The sequence below is a fragment of the Ammodytes marinus genome, assembly GCF_949987685.1.
Source record: "Ammodytes marinus genome assembly, chromosome: 10".
Lineage (NCBI taxonomy): Eukaryota > Metazoa > Chordata > Actinopteri > Uranoscopiformes > Ammodytidae > Ammodytes > Ammodytes marinus.
Genome location: NC_137214.1, coordinates 32,123,799 through 32,150,562, shown reverse-complemented (window position 1 = coordinate 32,150,562; position 26,764 = coordinate 32,123,799). Strand labels below are relative to the sequence as shown.

At 40.8% G+C, this 26,764-nt stretch overlaps 4 protein-coding genes across 13 annotated transcripts in view; 1 reads left to right on the top strand and 3 right to left on the bottom strand.

Annotated features, from left to right (window-relative positions):
• LOC307256516 (scavenger receptor cysteine-rich domain-containing protein DMBT1-like) overlaps positions 1 to 26,764 on the top strand; it is a 394,296-nt gene that overhangs the window by 45,422 nt on the left and 322,110 nt on the right. The window lies entirely within an intron of this gene.
• LOC307256526 (uromodulin-like) overlaps positions 1 to 26,764 on the bottom strand; it is a 113,843-nt gene that overhangs the window by 83,776 nt on the left and 3,303 nt on the right. Inside the window, exon 6 of one of the 2 annotated variants that reach the window (XM_080035532.1) lies at positions 26,674 to 26,739. The exons of the other annotated variant lie outside the window; for it this stretch is intronic. Within the exon in view, the coding sequence (XP_079891658.1) occupies positions 26,712 to 26,739 (28 nt within the window). The 3' untranslated portion in view covers positions 26,674 to 26,711. Of the gene's footprint in view, positions 1 to 26,673; positions 26,740 to 26,764 lie in introns of those variants that run through there. 2 annotated transcript variants of the gene reach the window in all.
• LOC307256616 (scavenger receptor cysteine-rich domain-containing group B protein-like) lies at positions 4,017 to 26,679 on the bottom strand (the record flags this gene model as incomplete). Its single annotated transcript, XM_080035647.1, has 5 exons — positions 4,017 to 4,406; positions 5,373 to 5,641; positions 7,322 to 7,663; positions 23,482 to 23,847; positions 26,664 to 26,679. 5 exons carry the CDS (start codon positions 26,677 to 26,679, stop codon positions 4,017 to 4,019), a joined length of 1,383 nt encoding a protein of 460 aa, XP_079891773.1.
• On the bottom strand, positions 19,255 to 22,479 carry LOC307256617 (uromodulin-like). Its single transcript, XM_080035648.1, has 6 exons — positions 22,307 to 22,479; positions 21,833 to 21,990; positions 21,155 to 21,409; positions 20,364 to 20,532; positions 20,078 to 20,140; positions 19,255 to 19,578 (listed from the first exon to the last, which is right to left on the bottom strand). Exons 1-6 carry the CDS (start codon positions 22,460 to 22,462, stop codon positions 19,477 to 19,479), a joined length of 903 nt encoding a protein of 300 aa, XP_079891774.1. The 5' UTR covers positions 22,463 to 22,479; the 3' UTR covers positions 19,255 to 19,476.

Genomic DNA, 26,764 nt, shown 5'->3' with positions numbered 1-26,764 from the left:
ACGAGCTACATGTAGCCAGTAAGACCAAGAGGAAGTTTGGACTTTAAAGGTGCTACGAGGAACTTTGAAATATTTCTGAAACAGTCTCATATTTCCCTTTGATGATCATAAATTACATGTAACAAGCACGTTTAAGCATGTTTGCATTGTTATTATATTAGCAAGAACAGCTATGGAGGGTGGAGATTTTGAGTATTTAGTAACAAATTATTTTACCATACGGCCAATTGAGGAGCCATTAAAAATCAGATCTGACGGCAGGCCAATGCGTGTGGAGAGAAAGCAAGTTTATCGCACTTTCCGTGAGGAGAACTATGTCCGCACAGAGTGGCTAGCTGGTAGCTGCAAACTTCAGCTAATGGCCTTCCTCTACAAATAGTGAGTAAAATACACACCTTCTCCCGGTGCAGCTTTACTGTTCCCTGAACTGTCCGTGTAGCTATGTGTGTTATGTTTTGTGTTATTTTTTTTCTAATTGTGCCTGGATCAAGTTGCATTGGTACTGCATATCCACTGAAGTTGTTCTGGGTTGTCTTAAGTAGTGTTGTAATTTAATAAAATGATTAGGAGAGAGAGAGAGAGAGAGAGAGAGAGAGAGAGAGAGAGAGAGAGAGAGAGAGAGAGAGAGAGAGAGATGCGATGTAGCCTACTATTTTCTGTCTCCCACCTTCCAATACACATTTAGATTAAAGGTGTTGTCTCACTTAGCTTCCTCAAAAAAAATCCCCACGCCACGCCACTGATACATACATACATGCTTAATACATAATACAAAACAGACTCAATGGAAGGTGCAATATATATATTTTATTTTTGTTTAATCATCCCAAAAATACAATTAATAATCAACTTTAAGTGTTGCTGATTTCACACTGTTTATAAGGATTGATTGATTAGTTAACATGGATAATATTTCTTCAAACTGAATGAATCAATTCAGTTTGCAGATTCAAACTTTACTGTTTACATGGACGTTTAATACAATGAATGGATCAGATGTTATGATGCCAAAAGGGTTCAATTGGGACGACTCAGGTGGTAGAGCGGGACGGCCAATTAATCTAAGGGTTGGTGGTTCGATGCCCGCCCTGCCACTTGTGTCATAGTTGTTGTGTCCTTGGGCAAGACACTTCACCCACCTTGCCTCGTGTGAATGTCGATAGTTAGCCTGCTATCGGTTAGTTCGGCAAAGTGGAAGCCTGTATCTGCGCCCTGATGGCAGCAGGGTAAACTCAGGGTACATTCACACAAGTGTCCATGTGTGAATGTGACTGACTGCTGTATGCTTGAGCTGGTGGTCTGAGGGGCCGTGGGCGCTGAATGGCAGCCACGCTTCCATCACCGGTATGACTGTCTGTGAATGAATAGTACCTGGAACCCTGTATAGCGCTTTGAGTGCCCAGAAAAGCGCTTTATAAATCCAATCCATTATTATTATTAGGGGGCCAAGCCCGAGCAGGCTGGGACCGCTGTATGCAAAGCAACGCGGTTCCCAAGCCCTGCGGGGCAGGGAACCCTATTGTTTTTGTAAGGATTGTTATTATTATTATTTTAATTTTTCTCCGAGTAAAAGTGGTGCTGCAGCCCAAACCGTAAAGGGTTGGGACATGCCACTTGCATGACTAGTTCAGACCCCCGGCCTCCCGGTCTACAACAAAATTCAGACATGCCGGCCACTAGGTGGCGCTACAACAAAGGAAAACGCGTTTGGGGTCATAACTCCCACACCGAACGTCCCACAGTCAAAAACTTTATATCCACAGATGCACTGGAGTCAGCTGCATCATTTGGCATAGGCCACGCCCATTTGCGATATTATAAATTTTTCGCAAAATCGCGAAAACTGAAAAACATATTTTTCGCTACTCCTCCCACAATTTTTGGACAATTGATACCAAAGTTCGCACGGAACATCTACCGACCCACACGGAAAAAAAGAATTCAAAAGAATTTTGATCCGACCATGGATAACGAAACGGTAGCGTTTTAAATATTTGTTGATTAGCTACGTTTTACGTAGAAATTCATAAATCCAAAATCATAAATCGGATCAAGTCCAAATTTTAGACATATGTTGGGGCTACCCTTAATTGCGTACAATAAAAAATTTGGAGAATTTCGCCATAAGGGGGCGCCATAAATTAGGAAATTTTAAATCTCCTAATTGGCCAGAGGAAATTTCTTAAAACTCACGGGAAACCATCAAGGGGCATACACGAGTCTATATAAAAAATATGGCCAAGAAATAGTAATGTTTAAGGGACTTTTTAATAAAATGAAAAAAAAAAAAATCCGTCAAAGAAAAACGGCGGGAATCCGAATCTCAGCTAGCATGTCAATTAGCTCCGGCAGCCATTTTGTCAAGGCTGACAATCTGCTTTTGCTCATAACTCGCCAACCAAACATCGCACATTAAAAAACTTGACATCCACTTGTTCTGTGAATTGAGCTGCATCGTTCCACCGTGGCAGTTTCGCCAAATTCATCCGTAAACAGCGATACCTATACAACTCCCACACCGAACATCCCACGGTCAAAAACTTTACATCCACATGTTCCGTGAAGTGAGCGGCCGGCGCGGCGGTTGACGACGAGTTGCGTCGGAGGCTTGGCCCCCGGTCAAAACTGCTTGCAGTTCTAGTTATTATTATTCATGTAAACTCGTCTAGTGATTATATCTGGTTACATTGATCAGCGTTGATTTTCTGTTAATGATTAAAATGAAAAAAGTTAAAAGCTGCGACGTCGTCTTCTGCTCCTCAAAACCCTGAAGACACAAACAGAGAAACATTTATCGATCAGAGCATTAAGACCAAGGCTGTGTTCCAATCCCCATACTCTGTTATTTAGTTACCATACTTTCTACTATTTAGTTTGGTAGAAAAAATATTTAGGATGTCCTGATTCTTGGGGTCAGATTTAGTATGGTTAGAAATACCCAGATGTCCTACTAGATCTGGTGGTGTTGAAAACAAAAACAACATGCTATTTTGGCGATTCTGACCCACAATCCAGTGCGCAGTGCACCATAAGTGATGTCGCATCAACGGAGCCCCAGTATGAAAACAAACAGGGATGAGACGGATATAAAACCAAGGAGAAGATCAAGGCGCCATGTTATGATGAAATAAACAAGTAAAAGTATGTCCCACTTGAAGCATAAAGAGTATGAGATTTGGAACGTAGGGCTTTTTTCAATGAAGAACAGATTTGTTTTTATTAACGGGAAATACTCACAGCTGATTGGTCCGACAGCAGCAGCAAGCTGATCGGAGGAGGCCCTACGGCAGTTCTGAAAAAGGACAAGAAGTTTTTGTTTCAAATATTTTTTTATTGAAAGCATTTGTGCATATCTCTTGACATCTATACGCAATAACTAACTGCTTAAATTATTATTTTTTTTACAAGCATAATATAACAGGGAAAGAAGAAAGGAAAAAAACACAGAAAAATAGGAAAAATTTAAACTATCCATCTGCTCACCCCGTGTGTGTGTGTGTGTGTGTGTGTGTGTGTGTGTGTGTGTGTGTGTGTGTGTGTGTGTGTGTGTGTGTGTGTGTGTGTGTGTGTGTGTGTGTGTGTGTGTGTGTGTGTGTGTGTGTGTGTGTGTGTGTGTGAAAAATAGATCACACCCCTGGTTCACAAATTAACTTTCCGACTTATTTTCTGAGAGAAATAAAGCCTGGTCTCTGGCTAGACGCTCTGGAGAAAATTCTAATTGGACTGTTTTTAGACAACTCAGAAATAGATGCACAACCATGGTTGGGAAAGCCAAATCTGACTATTATCTTGATTTAATCTCCAACTGCTATTCAAACCCTACTATTTAGGAAGTTTGCCCCCTTGATTTCTCTGGTCTGTGTCATTTTACCCTTAAGCTGGGGTAAAGTGAGAAACAAGAAAACAATCATATTTTCCCTGCCGTTCATCCTGAATAATTTCTGATAATTTCCATTGATGGGAAAAATCCTGAGTTAATGGGAAATGTGTACATTTGACTAATAAATAATTTTAGCTCACTTCACCCCACTCTCCCCTATGTATAGACATTTACCTTCACAAGTAACACCAGCGTCTTCAAAGTGTCCACAGTCATGTTTGCCTAGTCCCGGATGTGCACAGTCTGATAGCCATGACTCAGTTCCTGAACACTGAACATCATCTAGCCAGATTGGTCCACTTCCCGGTCCAAAATGTGCACGTCCTGGAGCCTCCAGAGCCCTGCCACAGCCAATCTGTCTACAGACCACTTCAGCATCACTCCTGTCCCAGGAGTCGCCACACACTGTCCCCCACTGGCCGTCATGGAAGACTTCCACTCTGCCAGAGCAGGTACTGCTGGAGCCGACCAGCCTCACTGGAGAACCTGGTGGTGTTGGAAAAAAGTAATTAAGTAATAAGTACCCCTGCGTAAACGTTTTGGTCAATGGCTGCCATGTTGTTCAAGCTATCCTACTAATATTTTACGGAAATGTGCATCGTAGTCCCCCGAGACCTCGTGAGAAATTTGGTGTTGATAGAGTCAAATTTGACAAAGTTGTGGTTAAAACCCTGTTATTCAGTTTATGCTAATTAGTGAAAAATATTTCCAGGTTGACTTTTATGGTCCCCAGAGGCTTTTTTTTAGAGCACCCTAAAATACACGTGTGTGAAAAATTTCAAGTCAATCGGACTTACGGTGTGAGGGGCGTGGCCTCTCAAACTTTGTTCAGTCGGGGCTTAATAACAGCGCCCCCTTGTGGAAAATCAAAAAACTGAATAATAGCGCACCCCTTGGGGTGGGGATGCACGTTTCTACATGCAACGGTGTGGGAGGAGATAGAGCTAGAAAATGTGGCGGAAGAAATAAGAAGAATAAGTATGGTGGATAACAAGTTATTGAGGGCCCGTACTTAATTATGAATTATATGTTGTATTTGATCAGAGTTACTTTCAAGTTTTTAGGAAAAAAAACATGATTGATTGACCAAACCCCATGATTCTGTTACTAGTCCGACAGGAAAATTGTGGTTTTCAAGCTAGCTGTCAGGATTCCAACTGTTACAAAATGTGTTGTTGTGGTAGTTTTAGAGTGGAACAAGTAAGTGGATCAATTTTATCCCCTTGATTTCTCTGGTCTGTCTCAGTTTACCCCTTAGCTGGGGTAAAGTGAGACACAAGAAAACTTTTTTTTAAACAATCATATTTTCACTGCCCTTCATCCTGAATAATTTCTGATAATTTCCATTGCTAGGACACATCCTGAATTAATGGGAAATGTGTAAATTTGACTGATAAATCATTTTAGCTCACTTCACCCCACTCTCCCCTATTTATAGACATTTACCTTCACAAATAACACCAGCGTCTTCATCATGTCCACAGTCGTGTACGCCTAGTCCCGGATGTTCACAGTCTGTTAGTGATGACTCAGTTCCTGAACACTGAAGGTCATCTAGCCAGATTGGTCCACTTCCCTGTCCATGACGTGCTCTTCCTGAAGCCCCCAGAGCCCTGCCACAGCCAACCTGTCGACAGACCACTTCAGCATCACTCAGCCCCCAGCGGTCGTCACACACTGTCCCCCACTGGCCGTCATGGAAGACTTCCACTCTGCCAGAGCAGGTATTGCCGGAGCCGACCAGCCTCACTGGATAACTCTCTGTTTGAAGTCAAAGCAAAATCTCTTTCAACCGACATTGCAACAGCAGGTTTTGATTTCACCAGCAATAAGCAAAATTATCAATTTCATCAGTTTGACAGTACGGGATAGTTCATCTTTGAAGTAGGGTTGAATGGAATACTTTGGCACAGTTAGTCTGTTAACTTATGGAGATGGTGATCAGCACAGTCATTATAAAGAGTTTAGGGGGGAGGTTACTGTAGAAGAAGTCAAAATAGTACTGTTGCAGAGGGGGCCAGAAGAAAAACTTTTTTTCACCACATATACAAATGCTAACCTAAAACCTAAATTTCTGTTAAATTGCAAGCTAAACTGAGAATATTTCCCACAGCTTGAGTTTTCAGCCAGAAAGATATTAGTTTTAGTTTTCTTGTCTCTTGCGTAATCCACAGTAGCTCTAAGTCAAGCAGCTGATTGGCAAACATAAAGCTGTGGAAACAATCTCAGTTTGGCATACAATTGAACCGATATTTTTGGTTTTAGGCAAGCATTCATATATTTGGTGAAAAACTTTTTCGTCTGGCCCCCTCTGCAACAGTACAATGCTGACTTCTGCTACAGCAACATCTCTCTCATTTTCACAAGTTAACACACTTACTATGCCGAAGTATCCCATACAACCACTTCAAAACATCCTGAATACCCCTTTAAACTGTTAATACTTCAGCTTCATTTTCACTTGGTTTAAAAAAATGGTCTCAACAAAAAGTAATGCCTTAAATGTATATTTCCTTATCACACTGGAAGAAGATACCTATTATGTTTGGTACAAATCAGAGTTAAGATACACCGAACTCTTTTTGTGTCAAAATCATCAAAGATAGGCTACTTGTGATGAAAATGTAGCTTTTTGTTGGACACATACAACCATTCTAACTGAAGATTAGCCTGAATTGCTACGAGAGGTAGTTCTTTCTCAGACTGTAGGGTAAAGTGAGACAAATGCTGTGGGGTAAAGTGAGACAGTGTCTGTGCCCTCTTTTAATGAATCCATCATATTTGAGGTAGCAAGGAGACTAGTTTGAATAGAGACAATGCGGTCCGGAGGTGGGGGTTGAATGGTTGAAGGGGTGTCAGCAATGGCATGGTTTGGCAAGCTGTTTCTGATTGCCTTTGCTCTGACCCCCAGACACTAGCTGGCTCTAAGGGTCCTGTGTTCTGACCCCCTGACTGTGTTTTAATCTAACTGGTTCAATCTGTCATTTGAATGTTAATTAAAACAGTATGAATTATATGTTGTATTTGATCAGAGTAACTTTCAAGTTTTTAGGGAAAAAAAACAGGCTTGATTGACCGAACCCCATGATTCTGTTACTAGTCCGACATTAGTTCTGGAATATTTGGTTTTCAAACTAGCTGTCAGGATTCTATCTGTTACAACATGTGTTGTTATTGTAGTTTCAGAGTGGAAAAAGTAAGTGGATCAGTTTACCCCCTTGATTTCTCTGGTCTGTCTCAGTTTACCCCTAAGCTGGGGTAAAGTGACACCCAAGACAACTTTTCTTAAAACAGTCATATTTTCACTGCCCTTCATCCTGAATAAATTCTGATAATTTTCATTGCTAGGAAACTTCCTGAATTAATGGGAAATGTGTACATTGCACGGATAAATCATTTTAGCTCACTTCACCCCACTCTCCCCTATGTATAGACATTTACCTTCACAAATAACACCAGCGTCTTCATCATGTCCACAGTTGTGTATGCCTGGTCCCTGATGTCTACAGTCTGTTAGCGATGACTCATTTCCTGCACAGTCAACTTCATCTAGCCAGATTGGTCCACTTCCCGGTCCAAATTGTGCGCCTTGTGGAGCTGACAGAGCCCTGCCACAGCCAACCTGTCGACAGACCACTTCAGCATCACTCAGCCCCCAGCCGTCGTCACACACTGTCCCCCACTGGCCGTCATGGAAGACTTCCACTCTGCCAGAGCAGCTACTGTCGGAACCGTCCAGCCTCACTGGAGAACTTAGTGGTGTTGGAGCAGGTGTGTTTGTAGCTGGTGAGCCAATTTCTGTTTGAAGTCAAAGCAAAATCTCTTTCAACCGACATTGCAACAGCAGGTTTTGATTTCACCAGCAAAAAGCAAAGATTATCAATTTCATCAGTTTGACAGTACTTAACGGATAGTTCATCTTTGAAGTAGGGTTGAATGGAGTACTTAGGCGTAGTTAGTCTGTTAACTTATGGAGATGGTGATCAGCACAGTCATTATAAAGAGTTTAGGGGGGAAGTTACTGTAGCAGTCGTCAGCATTGTACTGTTGCAGAGGGGGCCAGAAGAAAAACCTTTTTTCACCACATAAATAAATGCTAACCTAAAACCTACATTTCTGTTCAATTGCAAGCTAAACTGAGATTTTTTTCCCACAGCTTGAGTTTGCAGCCAGAAAGATATTAGTTTTTGTTTTCTTGTCTCTTGAGTAATCCGCAGTAGCTCTGAGTCAAGCAGCTGATTAGCAAAAATAAAGATGTGGAAACAATCTCAGTTTAACATACAATTGAACCGATATTTAGGTTTTGGGCAAGCATTCATATATTTGGTGAAAAACTTTTTCGTCTGGCCCCCTCTGCAACAGTACAATGCTGACTCTGCTACAGCAACATCTCTCTCATTTTCACAAGTTAACACATTTACTATTGCCGAAGTATCCCATACAACCACTTCAAAACATACTGAATATCCCTTTAAACTGTTAATACTTCAGCTTCATTTTCACTTGGTTTAAAAAATGGTCTCAACAAAAAATAATGCCTTAAATGTATATTTCCTTATCACACTGGAAGAAGATACCTATTATGTTTGGTACAAATCAGAGTAAAGATAGGCTACTTGTGTTGAAAATGTAGCTTTTTGTTGGACACAAATACAACCATTCTGTAAGATATCAAATTAGTAATTTGATACTTTCTCAGGTCATATGTGATGAAAACCAACTGCACTGTGCTTACTGTAGGGGAGAACGAAGTAATGTGAGACATCGGGTAATGTGAGTGACCCCCGTATCTAAGCAACGGAACACATTTATGGTCATGTGAGCATTATGTTTTCAAGCCCCTCTCATTTCCCCTTGGCCATGAGGGAGATGACTTCATTGTGCTTTTGTAAGCATGGTTGTTTTCACGAAAATATTTGTTTTGCATGTAAAAGTACATTTTCTTGCTGTCAACTTAATCAACTGTTGTGTCAAAGAAAATTGATTCAGGTAGAAAAACTTAGATCATACTGTAAATGTTGATGAGGTACCAACATATGAAACATCATACTGTACATGTGATGATGCTAACTGAAGATTAGCCTGAATTGCTAAGAGAGGTAGTTTTTTCTCAGATTGTAGGGTAAAGTGAGATAAATGATGTGGGGTAAAGTGAGACAGTGTCTGTGCCCTCTTTTAATGAATCCATTATATTTAAAGCTTCCATATTATGCAAAATGCACTTTTTTGAAGTTTTTCAACATAAATATGTGTCCACGGTGTGCCTAGAGACTGCCAAAGTTTAAAAAAAATGAACTTTCTCCTTTTCTCACTCTCCCCCTTTCTGAAAACCTCCCCCCGATATACTCCAGTCAGATAACCCCATGCCCCTATTTCGTATTGGTCCACGGCCCCGAGATCCTCTGGAAAAATATTCCTTCACCGCCATGTTGTTTTCCCCGCTAAGCGACAAGATGCCTGTAGTACAGCAAAGCATGCTGAATGTTGCATAAACCAACACAGAAGGCTTTTGCTCATAAGCCACTAATTTATCCAAACCACAGCAGTCTATTAATTTCTCATTTTTAATAACACAACGGATAGGAAGCTACTTGTGGTTTTTTTCAAACGGTGAAAGTAAAAGAAATGTTTTTATTGGTGTATAGCTATTAGCTTTGGGACAAGCATCCAGCTTTTGCTCATAATAACATATTTATATTCCCCTCCCCAGTCTAGCAATGCCTCGTTTTTAACAGGACAAAGGGTTGGAAGCTAATAGTGTAGAAGTCAAACTTTGAAACTAATGTTTTCACTGATTTTAGTGATATTTTTAGCCGCTAGCTCCTGAGCTAGCTTCGGGAAGAGCATCGATCTTTTGCTCATAATAACCTATTTATATTCCCCATCGCAGTCTGGCAATGCCTAATTTTTAGCTCTATGGGTCTTGTGTTCTGACCCCCAGACTGTGTTTTAATCTAACTGGTTCTATCTGTCATTTGAATGTTAAGGGTTATATATATTATAATTGAATATTAATTATATGTTGTATTTGTATCAGAGTTACTTTCGAGTGTTTAGAAAAATGTTTTGCTTAATTGACCAAACCCCATAATTTTTTTACTAGTCCGACAGTAGTTCTGGAATATGTGGTTTTCAAACTAGCTGTCAGGATTCTAACTGTTACAAAATGTGTTGTTATGGTAGTTTCAGAGTGGAAAAAGTAAGTGGATCAGTTTACCCCCTTGATTTCGCTAGTCTGTCCCAGTTTACCCCTAAACTGGGGTAAAGTGAGACCCAAGAAAACTTTTTTTAAAACAACCATATTTTCACTGCCCTTTGTCCTGAATACATTCTGATAATGTCCATTGCTAGGAAACATCCTGAATTAATTGGAAATGTGTACATTTTACTGATAAATCAGTTTAGCTCGCTTAGAGGGGAGCAAATGTAAAAAGTGTCTCACATTACCCCGTTCTCCCCTACACCAAACTCTTTTTGTGTCAAAACCATCATGGTAAATCATGTGGAATGTTGGATATTTCATGGTCACTCAGACTCACCTTCACACCTCCAGACGGTGCCTTTTCTCACACAGGTCTGAGCTTCAGTGCAGGTATCACACACAGGTATTTTTGTGTTGACATCTGATGAGGAGCAGAAGACAAATTAGTTCACTAGAGAATCTGATGGTACCAAAGGTCTGAATTATCCAAAGACATGATCATCTCCACATACAATATGGAATAAGGATTCCATTCACTGTCAGTCTGAAGAACTAGACTTAAAACTTTGTGCTTTAGCAGCTGAAGCCTCTGGATCTTGATCTTAGCATTTGGCTCAACGTTGATACCACAATGTGACGCAGAGAAGGAACTTGTTGCTTACCTGCACAGTATGCTAGAGCGCATTGACTGGGCCTCATGAACTTGTAGACGTAGTAGTTTCCTGGGCAGGCTTTCACATGGATTGGCTTTTCCTTGAAGTGGCAGCAGCCTCCTTGGGGATTACCATTACCATTTTTGCTGCCACAAACCTGGGCCTCTATGATGCCTGCAGAGAGCCGCGGGTGGGGCGTCTGCAGCCACAGTGGAGTAGCAGTTCCACACATGAGCCAATCAATGCATCTCTCTGGCATCTGAACGCTGCTGCTACCGAGGAACAGACGGTACCAGCCCTGACCGACTGTGTTTCGGTCGCAGTGAAAAGGCGGCCCTCTCCTGATGTCGGTGGCTCTCCAGGCGTCGTCTAGCGGCGTGTAGTGATCACACGGGTCCATGCAGCGAGACGTGCCGTCCACCAGGAGGCAGTCCTGACCAGAAGGGCACTGTGTGCCACCGCAGGAAAACGTCACGGAGCCGGCTTGGGGCGGTTGTGAATCAACCTGCATGGAGAAACCCAAAAGAGAAAAAAAAATTATGAAAAGGGAATACATTTTTTCCAAAGAAAAATCTATAGATTTATGTGGGAAAAGGTAAAAAAGAAAAGGTGTATAGATTTTCTTTGGACCAAATAGCAGAAGGAGGAGGAGGTGTCCAGAGTCAAAGATGATTGTTGTTTGAGACTAATTTGATCCACAGAGTCACTAACAACCTAAAATAATCAAGACACTATTTTATTTTTTATTTATTTTTAAGACACTAAATCAACCTGCATGGAGAAATCCAAAAGAGAAATAATAAATGTTTTAACCATAGTGGCAAATAGACCCGTATAGATTAATGTTAGATCGTATGTTAAGTTAAAAAAAGGATGGGGGTGCCCGTGGCGCAGTGGGCAAGGGCGCCCCCTCCGACCCAAAACACAAAGCAAGAGTGGTGAAGAAATGCTGAGCGGACAAACACATTAACGTTTTACAGTGGCCCAGCCAGAGTCCTGACTTGAATCCAATTGAGAATCTGTGGAGGGAGCTAAAGATGAGGGTGATGGCAGTGAGACGCTTCAAACTGAAAGAGTTGGAGCTCATTGCTAAAGATGAAAGGGCAAAAATACCAGTGGAGACATACAAAAAAGCTAGTCAGCAATTATAGGAAGTGTTTGATTGCTACAATAGCCAATAAGGGCTTTTCTATTGATTATTGAGAAGGGTATGAATAATTGTTGACATGCCACTTTTTGTTCAAATGTAAATAAAAGTTGAAAAATGTTTTTTTCCACAATGATGATCTTGTACATGGTCCTATTATCTTCTGGGAGAAGCCTGTGTCATTTCCAAACAAACAAAAAACTTGCTGGTTGAATAAAAGTAACTTTAAGTCAAAATTTGCCAGGGGTATATGAATAATTTTGGGCATGACTGTATTTTGTACTCAAGTATACTATTTAAAGCTGGGGTATATGATTTCTGATTGGTCAAAGTTAACATGAGCTGACAATTTGACCAATCAGAGCGAGGCTCCGATTCTCTGTTCTTATTGGCTTATTTGGCAAGACTTTGTTGGTGTAGAGCGTGTCAGGGAGGGACCATAGGGGAGGGACCAAAGAGAACAGGTGGAGCGGTTGAGGTATTTGGATTCGAATCTCTATCCCAACTGCCATTTTCTCCCCAAATACTCCACCCCAGCTTTAAGCATATTAAAAATACATTCAAACTTAACACACTTTTTAGAACTATATTTAAAGCTGGGATGGAGAATTTGGGGAGAAAATAGCAGTTGTGATAGAGATTTGAACAGTTGACAGTCCCAACAGCCAATAAGAACATACAATCGGATTTTTTTTTTAGGATCGAAGCCTCTCTCTGATTGGTCAAAGTGTACAGCTCATGTTAATTTTGACCAATCAGAAATCACATACCACACCTTTAAGCATATTAAGACATACACTCAAACACAGCACATTTTTTATGACTATACTTAAGCACATTAAAAATACACTCAAACACAGCACACAAAATAATATACTTAACCCTCAGGCCTCCCTAACTTTTTTGTTACACAGGAGACCCTAAGGGCCACAAGAAGCCACGCCCAATTAACTGCCATACAAGTATTATACAATAATGTTTTTTTTACTTTTTTTTATAAACCATTTACCCCACTTGAGCTCTGTACATACATATTTAATATTAGTTGATTTTCGTTTGCTTTTAATGCTTAAAATGATTATTTTTTCACAAAAAATGTGGCCTTATTATGCACACACACACACACACACACACACACACACACACACACACACACACACACACACACACACACACACAGTTTTGGGATAGTGTCAGTGAACTTTTGTGCATGCTGGGTGAGCAGCCACCTGAAAGCCCCAAAATAGCACCTTTTAGCTGCATATATATGGAAGCACACAAAGACACACATACGCACACACAATAATTTCACAACAAACACACAGACACAACCCTTAGGTATCAATATGGATCCTAACCTTTCATGTGTTGCTAATTGTTTTATGTATAGGTCTGCAACTCTAAGAAATGACAAAAATTATAAAAGAAATTGTTTTAGGGAGCATTTTGACTTATCAGTAAAAGCTGAAGTAAATGAATAATTCAGCTAAGTGGGGGTAAAAAGTGTTATGTTGGTGTCGTAAGTTTGGGATGCATGCCTAATAACCTCACATTTACATTTGTCTGTCAACATTGCTATGGTTTGAAAAAGATAGGTTTTTACCGATTTTAATGCTTTCAAATTGAGCCATTTTTTACATACAAATTTGGGTGTTTGAAGTTTGGCTGTCTGTACACACACTCACAAACCATAATTTCTCAATATCTACATATACACCACACACTGATATCCCTACCAACACATCAACACCATTTAGGTTGAAATACTTTTTTACATTGACCTTTGGGGGGGCAACAATATTGCAGAACTGACAACCAGGAAAATAGCCTGTCATTCAATCCCATGCAAATTATACCTAAAGGGCACCACCTAGTAGTTGGGGTGAAAATCACAAATGTTGATGCCTTTTGTCAAGGATGAAAGCACAAAATAATAGAAAAATATATTTTATGCTGCTTTGTCAGCAGGATCAAATTTGGAAAAATAGGCCGTTTTGAATGGAAGTCAATGGGGGCCGAAAATGGTCTTAGGGTCTTCTGTGTAACAAAAAAATGTCCTGCCTTTATTATATGTGCTATGAAGTTGCTGAGTAGAAATTCAGAAATGATCTGCATACAAATTAACCCTGGCCAAAATGTATTAGGCTAACATAAGCACAGCTAAAGTTATTCAAAAAGCAAAAACAAAAAAAAGGCCAAAAGGCAGAAAATGGTCCCAGTGGTGCATGAGGGTTAAATAAGTACATAGGGTGTTGATATACTTGCAAACTTTTAATACACTTCAAATATACTTTAAGTATAGAAAAATACACTTGTTGTTCACTTGGGCATCCTGCAATAGATGTCATTAGTAGAGAAAATCACAAAGGAGTTGAAAAGTGTAAATACCGTTAGCGTGAGGCAGAAGAGGATGATGAAGGCTGGTGTCATGTCGGCGGTCGCTGCAGTCAGTCTGAGCTGGGAAGGAGTTTACCTCTTATATTGATCACTGGGTGTGTCTCAACTCAATGCCTGTAACATGTGAGTAACTAGCCTGTCCTGTTTTTAAGAATGTAGAAGAACTACAAAAGGTACCCAACCTGTTTTTGCATGGGGTCCAAATACTTTTCACAACCACACCCAGACACAAGTAGCAGGTAGGCCTAGATGTGTTTTCCGTGAGCAGGAACGACTCAGGAAATATAATCCAGCCAAATCTGTTTAATATCAAAACTATTAGCCGATTTAGCTATCGGCACTGGCAACGCACGTGGACATGTTTTTTCTTTCTTATTTCCTGTAAGCGTTGGATCTCATGACGTTTTTCAAGTTAATTCAAAGAGTTCTTCATACTTGGTATCAGGTACCACCCCCCCCCCCCCCCCCGTTGCCTTAACAACACCCCCCCCCCCATCGCCTTAACAACCAGTCAATGCCTCCCCCGCCCCTTACCCATGCTTTACTCGTATCAATGCGTGTGAGTGCGCTCATCCCTCAATAAACACATACATGTATTTGTAGAGAGAATAACTATCTTATCAACCAAGGATTTGCAGGGACAGTTGGGGGAGCAAGGGCTTATTATTTTACAATAGTAGCACGTACATTTCTGACTTAGCCCAGCATACCAATTTATTTTGATTCCCACTCACACAATTGTTTAACAGATCAGCAGATCTCTACAAAATAATCAGTTCACACAGAGACATTGCTCTTCTTTAGTATTCACTAAAGCAAACTAAAAGTTTTTTCACAATTTGCACGTTTTCTATGCTACAAGTTTCTTGTATACGATGCATTTACACTAATTGACTGCACCAAATATTGCACTTTTTGGTATTTCTGCACATGACAATAAATCATTTGAAATCTTTTTGTGGTATTGTTGAAATAAATAACGCTTAAAAATTAACATCAACAACAAATTCTTCACGCAAAAAAGAAAAAAAAGGCGGTTCTCTACATGAATAACCAAACCAACATGCCCTTCAAAACTATAAAGTTGGCCTATGTTTGGTTGCAACATTTAGGCTTAGTTCATTCTGCTCTCATCACTGCAAAATTACTGAAAACATTACTGAAATCATTACAAAACAGTTCTTACAGTCCTTGTATCTTTCTTTGCATTAAGAACTTTTTAAGGTCTATTTTCATTTTTTTTTTTTTTGAAACAATACAGAAAGCAGGACCTTGTTGGTTACAATGATTAAAACAGGATGATGCTGCTCGTCAGCTTCATTGTGGTATGACCCGGCTGGTTGGACAATTGGCCAGGTTTCTGAAAAACTGGTCAGACCTGGCTGGCCGTGTCAACCTGAAGACGTATGTCAAAGAATGTAGAATAACTACAAAAGGTCTTGAAGTGTCGACACCCACACACACCTCTCTCTCTCTCTGTCCCTCTCTCTCACACACACCCTCTCTCTCTTTCCCTCTCTCTCTGACACACACTGACATACACACACCCTCTCTCTCTCTCTCTCACACACACACACACACACACTGACATACACACACCCTCTCTCACACACACACACGTACCCTTTCTCTCACACACACACACACACACACACACACACACACACACACACACACACACACACACACACACACACACACACACACACACACACACACACACACACACACACACACACTGACACACACACACACACACACACACACACACACACACACACACACACACACACACACACACACACACACACACACACACACACACACACACACACACACACACCTCTCACTAGCTGCCAGCAGTGTTGTGCAACACTGTGCTGGTGTCAGCAACATGACAAAGAGAATAAATCACTTGTGATTTGGGCTTTGAGGGTTTTACAGGATTTCCCTCATAATCACTATTGATGATCCAACAGATGAATCGGGTTAGAGTAAATAGGGATGATTTTTCACTTCACTTCACTTGCTGCTGGATTCCAACATGTAGTCCATGTTAAAGGTGCAGTGTGTAATATGACATCATCAAGAAAGTTCTAGAAAGTTCTAGAATGCAACGCTCCCTGGGTAACCCCAACCCTTTCGAATAATAACAGAAGCTACAGTGGCCTTCAAGGACAAGAACAATTCTAAATTTTAAACAATGCACCTGATGACATTTCAAAAACATAGATTCCTTCATAAGACTTGCCTGCTCAATGTACAAAATGTAATATTAATATTTATAATTTTCCGCTCAGGAAGATAATTCAGATTATTGGCAGAGGTGATTTTACACCAATGAGGACATATTTATGAATGAGGATATTGATTTTAGCTAATGCATTACTTAAAATGTTACACAGTGTCCCTTTAAACAGGTGGTTCCGAGTTATTTTGGGGCCTTCCTGGGGGGTCAGTGGGACCAAAATTGACGACCGTCATCAGGAAGATGGCGGGTTTCAAGCAGAATTGGTTACACATCTCTATCCCATTGTTTGTGTGATGATGGCAAATTGAACTTTTGACATGATTGATTTGGAAGCAAATTACTTAGGAATGCAAAAAGGTAGAGAGACAGGGGGATCTTACCCTGAAAGGCCTCAAAGAGCTCTATTACATATCCCAAATTAAAATCTGTATTTGGAATGTTTTTTTTACTTTGGCTAGGCCTCTGGGAATGGTCGTTGTTTTGCATTAAATTGATGCAAAATCATGTAGAAATGTGTTTTAAGAGGGTTTTCTCAGTGGATGTTGTCAGCACATGTGTTCTGTGTATATGGATTGCATTTATTGACAGCTTATCCAACCCACTGAGGAGTTCAAGAAAAAAAAATCACATTTTTCTGACAGAAAATAAAGGGTGCATACACTCAAATGGCCGCAGACCCTCCAATTATTGGTTCTTAAAAAGTATGGCCGACCATGTTCAACCCATTTTTGAGACTTTGGCTCTCCGGCTAAACTCGGGCCCCGAGCGTCGACCGCTCACTTCACAGAATCCGTGGAAATAAAGTTTTTGAATGTCGGATGTTTGGATTGGGAGTTATAGACCAACAAGCTAAAAGATCGCAGAGAAATAGGCTCAAGTGGATAAGGAGATATATACTTTTCGTGTTTTGGCGCCCCCCTTGTGGAGCAATTTAACAAACCTAAGAACCATAGTGTGTCAATTGTGCATTCACCTTGATTGTAGTCGGTGTACTTTTCTGTTTCCGTTTGCCTACAGATCAGCGGTATGTACTGGCCCTGCAAGTCGCATGTCAAAAAGTGTCACAACTGTGGAACCAATTGAATCTGTATTAGTCCAGCAAGGTTCATTGTGAAAAGCTTTACATTGTAAGCTGCAATGTGAGAGTCAGTGTTAGGGTCGCTATCTCCCACAAGGAGAGTCTGACGCCCATGAAACTAAGTCCAAGTATTAGCATCAGCCCTACGACTATACCCACACAAGTATTTGCTGCTGGGATGAAACAGATTTTTTGGGGGATGCTTTTCACAGCAAGCCAGTCCATTTTTGGGCTATTTACATTGAATTCCATTAATTTTCTGTAGGGTTAGGGTAGGGTCACTATCCCCCACTAGGAGAGTCCTAAGTCCATGACACTTACCCTGCCTATTGGCATCAGCCCTACAACTATACCCACCAAAGCATTTGATTCATGGATAAACAGAAACGGATTTTAAGGGGGAGCAAGCCAGTCCACCTTTCAGCTATTTACATTGAATTCCATTCATTTAGTTGAGGGTTAGGGTTGTTTAAAAAAATAATTATTAATAATCCCTTCTCACTTTGACTTATGTTGACCAATTCTTAGGGTAAGTCCCAGGAATGGCCCCAGATGGTATGCTGTGAGATTAACTTTTTGTGTTTCTGGCGCCCCCTGAGCACCTTTGAGCCAGGTTGTAACACCCCAAATGCGTTTTCTATGCTGTAGCGCCACCTAGTGGTGTGCATGTTTAAGTGTTTTGTATGCATAGAGTGCAGGGGTCTGTACTAGCTCTGCTTGTTAGTTTATCACACAGAGTTACGGTTAGGGCTGTGGAGCCACGTTTACGCAGAGAAAAATGTACACTGTATATTATAAATCTGTTCAAAATCAATAGGGTTCCCTGCCCAGCTGGGCTTGGGAACCGCGTTGCTCTGCATAATGCATACGTACATACACAATACATAATACAAAAGTAAATACATATAAAACAGACTCAATGGAAAGTGTAATAGATATATTTTAATTTTGTTAAATCATCACAAAAATTCAAAAAATTATGATCAGCTTTAAGTGTCGTTGATTTCACACTGTTTATAAGAATTGATTGATTAATAACATGGATAACATTTCTTCAAACCAAATGAATTAATTCAGTTTGCAGATTCAAACTTTACTGGTTACATGGACGTTTAATACAATGAATGGATCAGATCGTAAAATGCCCAAATCTGGGGCGCTCCGGTGGCTTAGTGGATAGAGCGCGTACCATATCGGCTCCTGCCTTCGTTGCAGTGGTCGCGGGTTCAAATCCGACCTGTGGACCTTTACTGCAGGTCATCCCCCCTCTCTCTCTCTCTGTCTCCCCATTTCAACTATGTACTTTCTAATAAAGACTGAAAATGCCAAAAAAATAATCTTTGAAAAAAGTGAGTTGTTCCTGACTTTCATTACAATTCCTCCAATAATACTTAAATATCAAATAGTTTGAGTTCAAATTAAAATGTTGTATCCGACGAGGTCCAGTTAGTGAGCATGCTCAGAACAACATAGCCAGAAAGTAATCGGCTAAAATAATTTACATGGAACTATTTTTCTTTTGATCGGTTAATGAAAAGATTTAAATCACCGCTCAGCAACCCAGTTAAATTCCTTTAATTTATCCCTTTAATTCAGAATAATGACTTTACATGGAAGGTTTGATTAGCTTTGGTCTTGAAAAAATGTTTTTAATCTGAAAATAAGTGTCCATGTATGAATGTGACTGACTGCTGTATATTTGTGGTGGTCTGAGGGGCCGTGGGCGCTGAATGGCAGCCACGCTTCCATCACCGGTATGACTGTCTATGAATGAATAGTACCTGGAACCCTGTAAAGTGCTTTGATTGCCTAGAAAAGCGCTATATAAATCCAATCCATTAATATTATTATTAATCATGTAAACCCTTCTAGTGATTATATCTGGTTACATTGATCAACGTTGATTTTCTGTTAATGATTAAAATGAAAAAAGTAAAAAGCTGCGACGTCGTCTTCTGCTCCTCAAAACCCTGAAGACACAAACAGAGAAACATTTATCAATCAGAACATAAAGACCAAGGCTGCGTTCCAATCCCCACACTCTGTTATTTACTTTACTAAAAGGTTTAGGATGTCCCAATTCTTGTGGCCAGATTTAGTATGGTTAGAAATACCCAGATGTTTACTACATCCGGCGAAATTTTAAGTGTTAAAATCAGCGTCCTATTAGGGAGATTCTGACCCACAATCCAGTGCGCACCGGAAGTGACGTCATATCGACGGAGCCTCAATATGAAAACAAACGGGGATGAGATGGATATAAAAGCAAGAGGCAAGATCAAGGAGCAATGTTATGATGAAATAAATAAGTAAAAGTATGTACCACTTGTAGCATACTGCATCCTAACTAGATTATTTTGATGGTCAGATGTAGTATGTAGAATAGAAAAAAGAAAGAGTATGAGATTTGGAATGCATGACTTGTTTCAATGAAGAACAGATTTGTTTTTATTAATGGAAAATACTCACAGCTGATTGGTCCGACAGCAACAGGAAGCTGATCGGAGGAGACTGCAGACCGAGCCTGGCGCCCTGAACAGTTCTAAAAACAGACAAGAAGATTTTATAATTTATTTTTTAAGTTTATTCACAAAGATCATATTTTTCTAATCCTGTTTTTGTGTGTGTGTGTGTGTGTGTGTGTGTGTGTGTGGGTGTGGGTGTGGGTGTGTGTGTGTGTGTGAGCACGTGCATGCGTGCGTGAGTGAGAGAATAATAGTAGAAAATCACAAATGAATACAATCAAAATGTTCACTTCACTCACAGGGCTGCAGGGGGCGCTGCTGCGGTCACACATGCTGATGCTGCAGTGCAGGTAAACGTCCTCATAGTTCCCGTGGTACAGGAACAGCAGAGCAGAGAAACGAGCTCGCAGAGAAGCACCGCTCTCTATCACCTGCACATGACGACGGTCAACGGCACACCTGGAGGGAGGAGACAATCACACAGCAGCTCATATTCTGTTGTTAACTAGCTTCAAGGGTCATATTTATAAAACACATTGAGAGGGACACATCCCCCCAGTATTCAAATTTGCTAAAAATGTACACTCCAAAATATTGATATAAAAAAGTAAAGAAGAAAATAGCTTTTCCAATGCACACATCATCAGTTTAAATAACAATAACAATTTAAATACTTTTTAAAAATAATTTAGACAGGAAATAAGTTTACAAAATGTTGAAGCATTTTTTGGGCATCTCCCGACAGATTTGGTCCATGTCGAGTTTTTTTTTTTTAACCTTTATTTCTAAAGGTAAATCCCATTGAGACCGAAGACTATTTTACAAGGGAGACCTGTTTTCCTTTCCCACGTTACCGTTCATACACACATTCATACACCGATAGCAGGCTAACTATCGACATTCACACGAGGCAAGGTGGGTGAAGTGTCTTGCCCAAGGACACAACAACCATGACACAAGTGGAGTTTAGCTCTTTGACAAGTGTCAGGGCGGGAATCGAACCGCCAACCCTTCGATCATTGGCCGACCCGCTCTACCACCTGAGCCACAGTCACCCTATGATTATTACTTTGTTCCTCACCGGTTTTCGATCAGAAAGTGTTTGCGTGGGTCGCTGGCGTTGGGAGAGTTTGTGACGTAGCAGGATTCCAGCAGCAGCCCGAAGCCGTCGTATTCGGTGTTGTTCACGGACACAGCGACGTGCAGAGCGGAGCCGAGCGGCAGGCGGACGGGGCCGGCCGGGAACGCCTCGCTGAAGTCCGGCCTCGTGTACAGAGTCATGGACACTTCGGCTCTGGGGAGATCGCCCGCACGAACCACACCCTCCCCACTGGCCCTGAAAAGAGACGACAAACAGGCAAGATTGGTGACTACATGAACCAATCAGAAACTGCCTTAAACTACAAGGGACGAAGATTCAGAATGCGGGAAGGAGACCCACGTTCTGACCTTACAGAGATTGGAGAAAGTCCAAACTGATCCACGGGAGAGAATATAGTATATCAATGTTCCCAGACTCGATCGGGTAATATGTCTGTGTGTGTGTCTGTGTGTGTGTGTATGTGTGTGTTGGTCTCATTCCTATTCTAACCTCTCCCTGTCCCCTTACCCTAACCACCCAGCTGTGATGCCTGAACCTAATTACCAATTTCAGGAACATTCTATTTGGTGCAATATAAACCTGGGAACATTGGGATGACCCCAAGCTCAGAGATCAGGCTTGAACATGATTGTGATGCGGTGACGTTGGTGAACTCACGGTGGCTGGAATCCGATGGCGACGTCCAGGCTGGTGATGTCATCCAGTGGGAAGACGCAGGAGAACGGGAAACTCCTCGGGACAGAGATCGATGCGTTGGATTGACCAGAGGGGTACACAAACACAATGTTGGAGTACGTGAGGTGGGTCCCGTTGTTCTGGAAACGACAATGAGTGGACACAATGGTTCAATGGTTTAACATTTGTTGAGGCTGATGTATGTTGTTATCAGGGCCGTAGACGCCATCTGCAAGTTGCTTGTCTGTCCATCATGTAGCCCCCTTTCCCCGAGTTGGTCTCTCTCCAAATACATGTGTGTGTTTACGTAGATATAAACACATGCACACACATTGCTAGGAGTTATATGTTGTTTTTTATTGTATTTTGTACAGCACTTTGGTCAACTGATGTTGTTGTTAAATGTGCTATAGAGATACATTTGACTCTGACTTATGACTTTTGATTCTCACTGACCTTCACCAGGTTTCCACAGACCTTCCTCCGTTCCACCAGGTAAGAGAAGGTCCCATTGTCGTCTACCTGATGGTGGCAGCGCGGGTCGATCAGGTGAGCAGAGGAACCGTTAAGCCCTTGTTCCTCCAGGATCATCTTTGGGATCGTCAGACGCATCTGCTCCCGTCCACACACCAACTCCGGCTCCGGAAAACTCGGTTCATCTACAGCGAGGTTAAATTAGATATACAAGTAGTTTGAGCTTCAACAACATTTACACAACACAGACTCTTTTTGTGTCAAATTCATCAAGGTAAATCATGTGGAATGGAGGATGATTCATGTAAGGTATCTGTTCATATTACACATTCTATAGTTATGGTTTAACAGAGAAATGCTTTACTACATACAGGCCCTATAAGGCTAAGGTCTCTTCTGTGTGTGTGTGTGTGTGTGTGTGTGTGTGTGTGTGTGTGTGTTAGAGCAAGCTGTGAGAGGACTTTAACACGGTCAGAGCTTGGTTAAATATAAATTACCATAAAAATACAGTTGATAGTCTTTTGTTAGGGAGCCCAGTTCAGGTTCAGGGCAAAGCTCTTTGGGAATGCTTTAAATGAAACCGATGTTTAAAGTCAAAGCAAAATCTCTTTCACCAACAATAAGCAAAATGATCAATTTCATGAGTCCCAGACTGTTCTGGTTCTGATGGCCTTTCCCCCAGACACTAGCTGGCTCTAAGGGTCCTGTGTCCTGACCCCCAGACTGTGTTTTAATCTAACTGGTTATATCTGTCATTTGAATGTTAATTAAAACATTATGAATTATATGTTGTATTTGATCAGAGTTACTTTGAAGTGTTTAGAAAAAAACATGCTTGATTGACCAAAGCCCATGATTCTGTTACTACTCCGACATTAGTTCTGGAAAATGTGGTTTTCAAGCTAGCTGTCAGGATTCTAACTGTTACAAAATGTGTTGTTATGGTAGAGTGGAAAAAGAAAGTGGATCAGTTTTATATTATATTTCTCTGGTCTGTCTCAGTTTACTTTTTTTTAAACAATCATATTTGCACTACCCTTCATCCTGATAATTTCCATTGATAGGAAACATCCTAAATTAATGGGAAATGTGTAAATTTGACTGATAAATCATTTTAGCTCACTTCACCCCACTCTCCCCTATGTATAGACATTTACCTTCACAAATAACACCTGCGTCTTCATAATGTCCACAGTTGTGTGTGCCTAGTCCCGGATGTGCACAGTCTGTTAGTGATGACTCAGTTCCTGAACACTGAACATCATCTAGCCAGATTGGTCCACTTCCCTGTCCATGACGTGCGCCTTGTGGAGCTGACAGAGCCCTGCCACAGCCAACCTGTCTACAGACCACTTCAGCATCACTCAGCCCCCAGAGGTCATCACACACTGTCCCCCACTGGCCGTCATGGAAGACTTCCACTCTGCCAGAGCAGCTTGTGGAGCCGACCAGCCTCACTGGAGAACCTGGTGGTGTTGTTGGTGTTGGAGCAGGTGTGGTTGTAGAAACTGATGAGCCAATTTCTGTTTGAAGTCAAAGCAAAATCTCTTTCAACCAACATTGCAACAGCAGGTTTTGATTTCACCAGCAATAAGCAACATGATCAATTTCATCAGTTTGACGGTACTTAAGGGATAGTTCATCTTTGAAGTAGGGTTGAATGGAGTACTTTGGCACAGTTAGTCTGTTACCTTATGGAGATGGTCATCAGCACAGTCATTATAAAGAGTTTAGGGGGGAGGTTACTGTAGCAGTATTCAGCATTGTTATGTTGCAGAGGGGGCCAGAAGAAAAAAAAAATTCACCACAAATATAAATGCTAACCTAAAACCTAAATTTCTGTTCAATTGAAAGCTAAACAGAGATTTTTCCCACAGCTTGAGTTTTCAGCCAGAAAGCTATTAGTTTTTGATTTCTTGTCTCTTTAGTAATCCGCAGTAGCTCTGAGTCAAGCAGCTGATTGGCAAAAAAAAGGGCTATCTGGTTTCAAAATAAAGCTGTGGAAACAATCTCAGTTTAGCATACAATTGAACCGATATTTAGGTTTTAGGCAAGCATTCATATATTTGGTGAAAAACTTTTTTCGGCTGGCCCCCTCTGCAACAGTACAATGCTGACTTCTGCTACAGCAACATTGCTCACACACTTACTATGCCGAAGTATCCCACACAACCACTTCAAAATATCCTGAATATCCCTCTAAACTGTTAATACCTTAGCTTCATTTTCACTTGGTTTAAAAAAATGTTCTCAACAAAAAGTAATTCCTTAAATGTATATTTCCTTATCACACTGGAAGAAGATAGCTATTATGTTTGGTACAAATCGGAGTAAAGATAGGCTACTTGTGATGAAAATGTAGCTTTTTGTTGGACACAAATACAACCATTCTGTAAGATATCAAATTAGTGCCTTGATACTTTCTCAGGTCATATGTGATGAAAACCAACTGCACTGTGCTTACTGTAGGGGAGAACGAGCTAATGTGAGACATAGGGTAATGTGAGACTCCCCCTGTATCTAGGTAACGGATCACATTTTTGGTCATGTGAGCAGTATGTTTTCAAGCCCCTCCCATTTCCCCTTGGCCATGACGGAGATGACCTCATTGTGCTGTTGTAAGCATGTTTTTTATTTATTTTTTGCATGTAAAAGTAAATTTTCTTGCTGTCAACTTAATCAACTGTTGTGCCAAAGCGAATTGATTCAGGTAGAACAACTTAGATCATACATGTTGATGAATTACCAACATATGAAACCATGTGATGATGCTAACTGAAGATTAGCCTGAATTGCTAAGAGAGGTAGTTTTTTCTCAAATTGTGGGGTAAAGTGAGACAAATGCGGTAGGGTAAAGTGAGACAGTGTCTGTGCACTCTTTTAATGAATCCATCATATTTGAGGTAGCAAGGAGACTAGTTTGAATAGAGACAATGCGGTCCGGTGGTGGGGGTTGAATGGTTGAAGGGGTGTCAGCAAGGGCATGGTTTGGCAAGCTGTTTCTGATTGCCTTTGCTCTGACCCCCAGACACTAGCTGGCTCTAAGGGTCCTGTGTTCTGACCCCCAGACTGTGTTTTAATCTAACTGGTTCAATCTGTCATTTGAATGTTAATTAAAACATTATGAATTACATGTTGTATTTTATCAGAGTAACTTTCAAGTTTTTAGTAAAAAAAACTTGCTTGATTGACCCAACCCCATGATTCTGTTACTATTCCGACATTAGTTCTGGAATATGTAGTTTTCAAGCTAGCTGTCAGGATTCTAACTGTTACAACATGTGTTGAAGTTGTAGTTTCAGAGTGGAAAAAGTAAGTGGATCAGTTTACCCCCTCCATTTCTCTGGTTTGTCTCAATTTACCCCTATTTTGGGGTAAAGTGAAACACAACTTTTTTTAAAACACCAATAACACCAGCGTCTTCATGATGTCCACAGTCGTGTGTGCTTAGTCCCGGATGTGCACAGTCTGATAGCGATGCCTAGCTTCGGGAAGAGCATCGATCTTTTGCTCATAATAACCTATTTATATTATATTTTATGGGGGCGGGACCTGATAAGCCTTTGGCTTCTTCCATCTCCCTTCGGACAACACAAAGTATGATGTATGAATATTTGCAAGAGAAAATTGTGTATTGTGTGGAATTGTCCGAAAGAATAATAAATACATAAAAATAAATAAATATATTCCCCACAGCAGTCTGGCAATGCCTCATTTTTAGCTCTATGGGTCTTGTGTTCTGACCCCCAGACTGTGTTTTAATCTAATTGGTTATATCTGTCATTTGAATGTTAATTATTGAATATGAATTATATGTTGTATTTGTATCGGAGTTACTTTCGAGTGTTTAGAAAATGTTTTTGCTTAATTGACCAAACCCCATGATTCTGTTACTAGTCCGACAGTAGTTCTGGAATATGTGGTTTTCAAACTAGCTGTCAGGATTCTAACTGTTACAAAATGTGTTTTATGGTAGTTTCAGAGTGGAAAAAGTAAGTGGATCAGTTTACCCCCTTGATTTTGCTAGTCTGTCTCAGTTTACCCCTAAACTGGGGTAAAGTGAGACACATGACAACTTTTTTTAAAACAGTCATATTTTCACTGCCCTTTGTCTTGAATACCTTATGCTAATGCCCATTTCTAGGAAACATCCTGAATTAATTGGAAATGTGTACATTGTATTGATAAATAAATTAGCTCGCTTAAAGGGGAGCAAATGTAAAACGTGTCTCACATTACCCCGTTCTAGCCTACACCAAACTCTGTTTGTGTCAAAATCATCAGGGTACATCATGTGGAATGGTGGATGTTTCATGGTCACTCAGACTCACCTTCACACCTCCAGACGGTGCCATTGCTCACACAGGTCTGAGCTGCACTGCAGGTATCACACACAGGTATTGTTGTGTTGACATCTGATGAGGAGCAGAAGACAAATTA

What these genes read in the sequence shown, in the direction of transcription:
- LOC307256617 (XM_080035648.1), bottom strand. Translation starts at nt 22,462, where the DNA reads ATGCGTCTGACGATCCCAAAGATGATCCTGGAGGAACAAGGGCTTAAC. An exon ending in TCTGTGGAAACCTGGTGAAG is followed by an intron (nt 21,991 to 22,306) that starts GTCAGTGAGAAT and finishes TGTCGTTTCCAG; the next exon opens with AACAACGGGACCCACCTCAC. An exon ending in CACTTTCTGATCGAAAACCG is followed by an intron (nt 20,533 to 21,154) that starts GTGAGGAACAAA and finishes TCCTCCCTCCAG; the next exon opens with GTGTGCCGTTGACCGTCGTC.